At 45.2% G+C, this 10095-nt stretch overlaps 1 protein-coding gene across 2 annotated transcripts; it reads right to left on the bottom strand.

Annotated features, from left to right (window-relative positions):
• Positions 1-338: 338 nt before the first annotated feature.
• On the bottom strand, positions 339-5150 carry LOC308552005 (endogenous retrovirus group K member 19 Env polyprotein-like). Of its 2 annotated transcripts, none has more exons than XM_081126949.1 (2): positions 4936-5150; positions 339-2440 (listed from the first exon to the last, which is right to left on the bottom strand). In XM_081126949.1, the coding sequence occupies exon 2, from the start codon at positions 2312-2314 to the stop codon at positions 1013-1015; it is 1302 nt and encodes a 433-aa protein (XP_080983075.1). In that variant the 5' UTR covers positions 2315-2440; positions 4936-5150; the 3' UTR covers positions 339-1012. The 2 variants fall into 2 exon arrangements, with proteins under 2 accessions (XP_080983075.1, XP_080983074.1); XM_081126948.1 differs by having other exon boundaries at positions 339-2294; positions 4936-5147.
• Positions 5151-10095: the final 4945 nt, after the last annotated feature.

The raw sequence follows: 10095 nt of genomic DNA, 5'->3' as shown, positions 1-10095 counted from the left end.
TGGAAGACCATGCTCTGTCAGGAGTCTGCTGGCTCAGTCACTGTTCATTCCATGCACTTGGCTGGGCTGCCCTGATCATCTCTCTCTTCTGCCTAATTAGCTGAAGTAAGTGCCTGGTATCGCCAGCTTCTTCCTTTTCATGGCCAAGCCCCAAGCTCCCAGGTGCAGCGCTGTGTCTGAGGCCCTCTGGATTTTCCTCCTTTATTCCCTCTCTGCTTATTCCTCATTGCTCACCCTTAGATGTTTCAGTGTGGGGGTCTGCGGGAGCCAGCCGGCAGGCGAACGAGGACCTGATTGAGGGGGTGAGGATTAGAAAAGAAAGACTCATAGAAAAGGATGGGATCGGGAGGGCTACAGCCAAGGCAGAGCTGAGCTGAGCTGAGCCGGGCTGCGCCGAGTTTATTGATTACAAGCTTTTTATAGTGCACCCAGACCACAATACCCAAAACAGTGACCTTTTACCCAGTTCCTGCTCTGCACAAACATTCTTGTTTGTCTAGACACTCTGTCTCCAAGTCAAGGTCTTTGTGCAGGGTTTCTACTCCCTAAAGCAAAGGATACTATGTAATCTTAACTAAGCTACAGGAGGCAGAGGTGCTAGCTCTGCCGACCCACCCTGCGGGTCAACGTGCCAGAGATTTCTCTCTAAGGCGGCGCTAGGGTCGGCGAGCCCCTGGAGAGACTCCAGGGCAGCACCCTACCAGGGAGACTATTCATGAGGGGCAGCCAGCCGGCTCCCCACATCTCCCCCTTTCTTTTCTAAACTAAAGACTTAGGCTCTAAAGCTTTTGGGCGGGTATGCAGGTGGAGAGTATGTTGTCCTATTTTTAGGACTTTAATATCTTTCATGAGTGTTTTCAGTATGCAGGGTGTTATTAAAAAACCAAGGACAATGAGAACAGCCAGTCCGGCCATTCCAACAATTCCATGTTTCCAATCTGTTGCTGAGAGGAAATGTCCCCTCATTCCATTAACCCAAGATTGCGCCATTTCTGCAAGTGAGGTGTCTATCTTAGGCGCTTCCCTCAAGGCCAGAATTTCTTGATGGAGTTGTATTAAGTCTTTCTTCTATCTTTAAATCTATCGCTTCCTGGGTTCCTAGTGCCTGAGTAACATTGGCACTAAGTTGATTCACCTGATGTGCTGTTTGTATACTTTGAGACAGCGACACGGCCGCGGTGACACTGGCCGCAATGACGGCCACCAGGGCTGTAATGCCTGTAATTAGGAGGCCGATAAATCTCTTGCTCCGCAGGAGGAGCTCGGTGGTCTCTTTGATTACCTGAAGACTTCTATCATTATACCATTCCCCAGAAACATTTACAGGAATCATTACAAAGGTGGGTTGGTACATTACCATAAGTTGATAGTTCAGAGATACATTATACACACAATTACTGATGGTACAATTATTGCATTGGATCTGCCAATATGAGGCGTCCCGAGTAATATTCAGGGCGCCCACGAGTAGGGCATAGGGTGGTGGGACACAGGCCTGTATTTTATGGTACTGCTGTGTCAACCCCATAAGGACTGCTGTGTTTCCCCGCTCGTCATCAGTTTGGATGTCACCCCCCATGGTAGTAACGAGTCGCCACAGTTGAGTTTGAAATGGCCCCTGGTTCACTGACCAAAAGGACTCAGCAAGGGCCTTCCATTCCGGGCCTGAAGCAGACCAGTCATGGATTGGGGACCCCCCAGTTGCATTGATTAATACACCAAGTTTCCCTCTACAGTTCATCCAATGCGGTTTGCTTTGTACGATTGGTGAGATCAGGTTCACAGATAGGCACCCCTTCCGGGGGATTTGTGGCGCTGCCCACAGCGATCTTACTGGGATACCATAGGTCCACATACCACCGTGTCCAATCTGAAGCCGATGAGACCCAAGGTCATTGACGGGCTGAATATGAATACTGGAATGTCCTCCCACTGCCCAGGTGTCATTGGTGTAAATCACCACCTCCTCATGCTGCCAGGTTACAGGTTGCAGCAATGGAGGACTGGGCAGGTAGGCCCAGTGAACCGCCGCAGAGGCTCCAGGGGCGGCCGCGACCAGGGCCACCATAGCCAGAAACAACCGTTCAGGAGTGACCTCCACTCTCTGGCTCTGCACCATCCTCCTCGCCTGGTCGGTCAGTCGCGCAAGGGTCTCCGTCACCGAGTTCTGGGGCGCTGGGTTCCATCGAGGCGGGGCTCGGCCGTGCAGGGAGAAGTTTCTCATCCGGTCCTCGAGTGTTCGGGGACGCGTGTCGTACCAGCCTCTCCGGGAGCCACCTCGGCGCCTCGGCATCCTGTGGAAAAACACACACATGCCCTCGGCCCCAGATTAATACCGGATCCGGCCCATGCCAAGCCCCATCAAGCGGATCCTTCCATCTCACCAAAGCTTGGTGCTTAGATGAACTCGGCTGCCAAAGCCGCTGGGCTGCAGAGTGACCTTCAGCATCCAAAATTAAAAAATTAAGAATAAAAAGAGCATGATTTAACTGATTCTGTGGGGTTAGGGGGTACAGCTCCCCCTTTTTTATTTTAATTAATTGATTTTTGAGGGTGCTGTGCGCACGCTCGACTATGCCTTGGCCCTGTGGGTTGTAAGGGATTCCAGTCTTGCTCTGAATTCCTAGTTGGGCGCAAAAATTCTGAAAACGCTGGCTGGTGTAACCAGGGCCATTATCAGTTTTTATTATTTTAGGTTGTCCTATAATGGCCATGCAGCGTAAGCAGTGAGCAATAACTTGAGTACTGGATTCACCCGGTAAGGCCGAGGCTATAATAAAGCCTGAATACGTGTCCACTGTAATATGAACAAATTTTTGTCTACCAAAGCTAGGGATATGAGTGACATCCATTTGCCATAGATGGTTGGGGAGCAGCCCTCGGGGGTTGACTCCATAATGAGGAATAGTAGTAAGAGCAGGACATGTGGGGCAGTCTTTTACTATTTGACGAGCCGCCTCTCTGGTGATTTTGAACTGGAGTCGGAGAGTATGCGCATTTTGGTGGTGTAGGGCATGGGATGCCTGGGCGGCGGGCACTCCGACGAGGTAAAGTCGGGTGGCTTCATCTGCCCGTCTATTGCCATCAGCTAAAGGCCCAGGTAAATTAGTGTGGGCGCGGATGTGCCCAAAATAACAAGAGTGACTGCGATTTAAAATGGCTGTTTGTATGGCCAGAAGTAATTGCTGCACAGTGGAGTTAGTGGTGCCAATAAAGGGCACAGTTTCAATACATGAGAGCCCTCGGACTACATAGTGACTGTCAGATATGATGTTTATAGGCTCGTGTGCAAAGTCAACAAGCACTCGACACACAGCAGCCAATTCAACCTCTTGGGCTGAAGAATAGGGGGTGGCCCATCGGACAACTCGTTGCTCATGCACATAGGCGGCGGTGCCCGATGAAGAGCCATCAGTAAATACCGTTTTAGCATCAGGCAAAGGCTGGTCCGTCACTAACTTGGGAAAGATAACAGAATGCCTGAGAAAAAACTGTAAAAGTTTATCTGGAGGATAATGATTGTCTATCTGTCCTGGGAATTCAGCTAGAGCAATTCCCCAAGGTGTGCATTTCTGGAATAACCAGTTTATCTGGGCCTGAGAATAAGGCACTAAGATGGCCGCAGGCTCTCGTCCGAAATATCGGCAAGATTCTTCTCGAGCCTGTTGGATAAGAATTGCCACATGCTCGTAATAAGGGGTTAACACTCGAGCAGGTGAAGATGGGAGATGCACCCAGCGGAGTGGGCGGTCCTAGTTGAAGAGCACCCATAATTTCCATAGTCTCATTAACTTTTCTTAAATCCTGGAGCAATCTCCACTTTCCAGATTTCTTTTTAATAACAAATATGGGGGAATTCCAGGGGGAGTTAGAAGGCTCTATGTGGCCCTGCTGGAGCTGGTCCTGCACCAGGTCCTTAGCGGCAGCTATTTTTTCCTCAGACAGGGGCCATTGATCTACCCACACAGGCTGATCTGATTTCCATATTATCTTATCAGCGTGGGTAACAGGAATATCAAAGGTCCCATCTAAAAATACCCTAGGCCAGTGCGACTAGGGCGCGGTTGAGGCTGCAAAGGTTCCGTAATTCCAGTTCCGGCCTTTTCTGTGCTAGGGCAAGCAGGGCTCGCTCTCGGGGGTCTGATATTTTAACCCCTGCCTGGCCCGCGTGCGGCAAGGCAGTCCTCGCTGCAGCAGCACCAAAGCTCGTCCCAGGGTAACTAGGGGGGTCTTGTTTAAGGTCTATCGGCGGGGGGTCATCAGTACCTCCTCTCCGCCCGCCAGAGTCTGGACCCTGCAAGAGATCTCTCATCTGCTGCAACATTTCCTGCATCTCCTCCGCGGTAACTGCGGAGGGGGTAGGGTCAGACCTTTTTGTGCATTTCTCTGAAAGGAGTGCAAACTCCCCATATCTCTCTCTCTCATACTCTGCGGCAGCTTCTTCAAGATCTCCCTCTTCCTTTGGTGTAAGTCTATCAGGCCGACTATTGCCCACAAGGGGCCCCGGCTCAAGCGGGGGAGTGGTGGCCACATCCTCAGAGTGTGGATCTTTTACAGAGTCAGCACGGACCTCTAGGGGAGGATTCATGCGGGTGCCTTCATGGCGTGGGTCAAGGCTGTCCCTAACCAAATTCCAAAGAGAAAAAGTTTCTACTGGCATCTTTTGGGGTCCATGGGCCTGAAAATATCCCTGCAAGCGTTCTCCTACCTTATTCCAAGTTTCTAAACTTACTGTGCCCTCTTCAGGGAACCAGGGGCACACTTCCTCCACAAACTGCAAGAATGTACGCAGTTGCGAGGTACTAACCTTGGCGCCCCTAGAGCGGAGCATTGTTTTCAAGACTTGTGCGAACAGCATTCTACTATTTTCCTGTCCCATAATTTCCTTACTCCCGATGTACTAACCGCCCTCTCCGCTACCGTGGTTGCACTTACCCAGTAGCAATGCGCGCTCCCCGAGCGGTGTCCTCTACCGTCGTCCCAGGTTTTCAGGTCCCTGTTCGGGCGCCACTTGCTGGAGCCAGCCGGCAGGCGAACGAGGACCTGATTGAGGGGGTGAGGATTAGAAAAGAAAGACTCATAGAAAAGGATGGGATCGGGAGGGCTACAGCCAAGGCAGAGCTAAGCTGAGCTGAGCCGGGCTGCGCGCCGAGTTTATTGATTACAAGCTTTTTATAGTGCACCCAGACCACAATACCCAAAACAGTGACCTTTTACCCAGTTCCTGCTCTGCACAAACATTCTTGTTTGTCTAGACACTCTGTCTCCAAGTCAAGGTCTTTGTGCAGGGTTTCTACTCCCTAAAGCAAAGGATACTATGTAATCTTAACTAAGCTACAGGAGGCAGAGGTGCTAGCTCTGCCGACCCACCCTGCGGGTCAATGTGCCAGAGATTTCTCTCTAAGGCGACGCTAGGGTCGGCGAGCCCCTGGAGAGACTCCAGGGCAGCACCCTACCAGGGAGACTATTCATGAGGGGCAGCCAGCCGGCTCCCCACAGGGGTCTCTCCACCTATCTCAGTGTTGAGTAGGGAATTCTTTGTTGGATTATAGTTGGTTAATTTGTTAAAATTTCAGCGGGAGAGGCCAAGGGTATCTCTCATGCTGCCATTGCTGTGACATAACTGTATTACAGCTTTGACTTCCAATCCTCTCCAAGGTTATATCACGTATGTATGATTTTTAATTGATATTTTAGTCTCCTCTTTATGGCAGCTTTATGAAACCCTGGCTGACAATAACCCCAGGTCATAATGGATAGCTCATATTGCCTGGTACCTTTGTGGCCCATGGTTAAGGACATCTTCTTTCAAACCAAGGAAACATTTTGGGACAAATCTCAATCCATATTGAGGGGTGATGTAAGTCCCTTCTACTGAGCATTTGACCTTTCTATTTAGGGCTTCCTTTAGCTTTAGATGGGATGAGAGCTTGCTGAAATTCCTTGTTGAACCTCACTCAAGGATAGAAACTATAACCTCCCAACAGGTCTCGGGAAAATCAGGATCCACATAGAGATTAGTGCAAGGTGTCACTTCTTTCCCAGCTCTCTACCACCCTTTTAACCATGATGATAGCATTTGCCAGCATCTGCATGCCCGTCCTGTTGTTTCTCAGTGCCACAGGAGGAAGTAATATCCCGGAGGGACTTGTGGCCTCCCTGTGTTCTGGAAACCATCCACTTTCTAAGTCTGGAAAATGACAGAAGTAGGGTACATATAACTGCTTGTATTTTGGGTGGAGATGATTTTGATGGTGAGTGATGGTCCAAACATCTGGTTACATTCTTATGAAAAACCTTTTCTGCCAAATTTGACTAGAAAACAAAACAAAAAAAAAACAAAAACCCCAGAAGAGTTGTTCCTGAAAGAACATTAGTTATTTGTGGATGACATCAGGCTTGGTTGAAAATTCTGAGCATCCACATTCTGATTTACCTCTGGATATTACTAAGGCTCTAAACAGAAGCTCTATCCACCACCAATACTTGTGGTACCATCAAGTACCTGAAATATATGGCTAAGGTCACAGAGTATCTTATACATCAGCCTTGACCTGTCACAGTGCCCTCTTTTTGGCACTGTCAAACTCAAAAGTAGATTTTCAGTTCACTCCATAAATTTCCTGGAGGCAAATCCTCCACTGAGAAATGTGCTTCCTCTAAAATCCAGAGGCCTAATGGGTGCTGTGAATTCACATTGGTTGTAGGCTGGGTCTTGTGTCAGAAACTATTGTTTCAAATATATTAGCTTTCCTGCTCAATACTACTGGACTGAAAACTATTTCACTGAATGAAAATAATTCTGAATTTTGTCAGATTTATTCCTCAACTTCTGACTCTCAAAGTGGATCAAGTACTGTTCCCATCACTTGGCTCAGGTAGGATAACATCATTTTTTTAATGGAGCAATGGGCAGGCTATCATGGTGGATGGAAAATATCAAGACCTCTGCAACCTAGATGGAGAAATTAAGTTGTAGAAGCTATATACTTCAGAGATAAGAGAATGAATGCATATGAGGGTCTTTCCTGCTGAGAGAAGGCAACTTTGATTGAAATTTGGATATATATGTTGAAGACATTTGCCAGAACAGTAGGTGGATAAAAGGTGATGTGTACATTGAAGTTATTCAAGCAAAATAACCTCATTGAAAAAGCAGGAGCAGCTAGAATTGCCTGCGGTTATACTTTACAGTAATTCACTGCTGTTTTTCAAGTTGTTTCTACTTCTTTTTCACCTTCTTTTCAGTTTCCTCCTCCTCCCCATGCTTCAGCTTTGTTTCGACCTTTTCCACCTCCTAATGCCCCTCTTTCTTGTCTCCCTTTGATTTTCTCTCTCCTTCTAATACTTTTCCTCCCCCTCATTCTTCTGCCCAAATTTCAATGTGAAGTAATTTTCAATCATGTTTCTTCTATGCCCCTCACAATTGATGTAAAATATTGGCTATATCAATGAATATAATGGCATATCTATCTGGTCATTGCTCCTCCAAGAAAAGGTGAACTGCTTTAAACTCAGCAAATTGTGCTGGTTTCCCTTATCCACTGTTCTTCATGAATGTCCAGAGATGCTGTCTCTTGCTAAAGCTATCCATTCTCTGATTGCCAATTGATATCCTGCAAAATTATCTGTAAGACAAGCCATGTCTTTACTTCCTCACTCAGCAAATCATCATGAGTATGTTATGAGTTCCAAAGTCAGTGCTGCATGAGGGTCCATTGAATAGTAATAGGGACTGAGTGAAACTGGGACACTATTGACATAAGTGCTTTGTGGCATCAGGGACTTAAGAGATTGGATCAGGTACCATTTTTAAAAAGTACATCTTTATTGATTTCAGAGAGAGGAAAGAGGGTGGACAGAGAGAGAGACATAGAAACATCAATGATGAGACAGTCTTCATTGATTGGTTGCCTCCTGACTCCCCTGACTGTGGATGGAGCCAATAACTGGACATGTACCCTGATTGGGAATTGAACCACCATCTCCTGGGTCTTAGGTTGATACTCAATTGCTGAGCCAAGTCCAGCCAGGCTTATCATGTATTATTGTGAATTGATATAGTCTTCCTGTGCATGGCCAACTTCATGACTCAGTGGTTGACATCACAACTGATTCATAAAGGCCATCTCAGGTTTCATGACTACTTGGTGGCCCTTGGCCAAACATTTTTCCTTTGAAACCAAGGGGGCAAATCTCAGACAATTTTGACGGGTAAAGGAAGCCCTTTCTCCTTAAAATTTGCCACTGATAACTAGGACCACCTTGGGCATTAGAGGAGAAGGAAGATACCTGTATGAACAGATGGATATTAAAAGAGACCAGAACTTGTGCCTTCTCACAGACTTTTTTTTCAATCCTCATACAAATATATTTTTTTTCATTGCTTTTTCAGAGAGAGTGGAAGGGAACGATGAGAGACAGAGAGAGAGAGACAGAGAGAGAGAGAGAGAGAGAGAGAGAGACTGTTGTGAGAGAGATACGTCGATTGGCATCGATACAGTGGGCATCTCTATGTCACAATTATTGGTCCACAGTTGTATATATTTTTTAGCCAACCATCCCAACAGCACTTAGAGTCTTTGATAATGACTCAAATTGCTGTTATAAATCCACAATCTCAGTCTGATATACCCAAATTAACACATTCAGTCTCATACAAACTTATGTTTATTTTAACATTTCCCCCCGCTAATGATATTTCCACACATATTCCATATGTTTCTGCTTGTGTAAAGTGCAGGACTAATGTATTTATTCCATACCTTAGCATACTGATGCAAGGGTCACACTTTCTTCAGCCTTTTAGGGTTCTACTGAGTTTTGAATCTATTGAGCATGATCACAGTCACAGGAGAGGTCATTAACATATTGACTTTTTGTGTTTTCTCTTACAATTTTTCCAGTCCATGAAAAATTCTGAATTATTCTATTTTCCTCATATAGTGATTACAACTCTAACATGAACTAGTATTACTGGTCGCACATCTGCTTTTGGAATAATTTTGGGGGGAAAATGACGCATAAAATGAAACTCTTGAATCTGAATGTTGAGTCTTAGATTTATATGTAGCCTTCTCAATTAATGGCAAATAGCAAATTCATTTCTGCAGCTGGGGATCACTGTGAAATTATTCAGAATGTCTCCGTTATTACCACAGACATAGAAACTATAACAAAAGTAATTCATTGGATTGCAACAGCAGTCCTCACTCCTCTAAGAGGTAATGCAGAAGTCCATTTATTAGAAATTGCCTTCCTTGGGTCAAGTCTGGAATCAGAATATTGTTATGTAATTTTTAACCATTGATTGACTTTATTTTTAAAGACACTGTTCCTCACAGAAAATGTGAGGACTAAGTCCATACATCATACCTACTTACAAGTCTCAAAAGATGAAACGCCTGATCCTTATTTAAAAAGTGGTAGGTGAAAAAAAGTTTTATACAGAAAGAAAAAATGATCTCCTAATTTTTTGAAATAGAGTTGAACTAAAAAAGTTACTTTGTAAAATTATTTCATAATAAATTTTCAGGGTAATGTGGTTAATAATATTATGCAAATTTCACTTGTATAACTTTATAGTACAATATAGCATACTCATTATGTGTTCTCCACCATAAATATTCTCCTTTTTCTCTTGAATTGTCCTCCCTTTGCCTTCCTTTCTCATGATTTTTCACATTTTGTAACCATGATTTTATCTATATTTAGGAGATATTGCATATATGTTTATTTTGTCTGTCATTTTACTTTCCATAGATGAGAAAATATATAGAATGTGTACCTTTATTCTCCAAGTTAATGGGAAATTTACATTGAGACTTCATTATGATGAGCCTTTTATGAGACACGGATCATATATTATTCCCCATTGACTGAGTACTGTCCAACATTATTCAGCCTGATGTCATTCTGAGGGATTTTCCAATTATGCCTCTTTCATGTCCCTTTATTTTTTGAATAATAAAGTGAACTGCCCCAATCTTTGATGATTTTGATGAATTAATTAGTGGCTGTCTAGCATACATGCCTAGAGATGGTGTGTTGTGCTGCAGTAATACACTTTGTGGTTGATCATTGATAACAGGCAAA

This window comes from Miniopterus schreibersii, assembly GCF_964146895.1.
Source record: "Miniopterus schreibersii genome assembly, chromosome: Y".
Taxonomy (NCBI): domain Eukaryota; kingdom Metazoa; phylum Chordata; class Mammalia; order Chiroptera; family Miniopteridae; genus Miniopterus; species Miniopterus schreibersii.
This window is presented reverse-complemented; position numbering and strand designations above follow the sequence as displayed.

Coding starts and splice junctions, on each gene's coding strand:
- LOC308552005 (XM_081126949.1), bottom strand. CDS start 2,314: ATGTGTGTGTTTTTCCACAGGATGCCGAGGCGCCGAGGTGGCTCCCGG.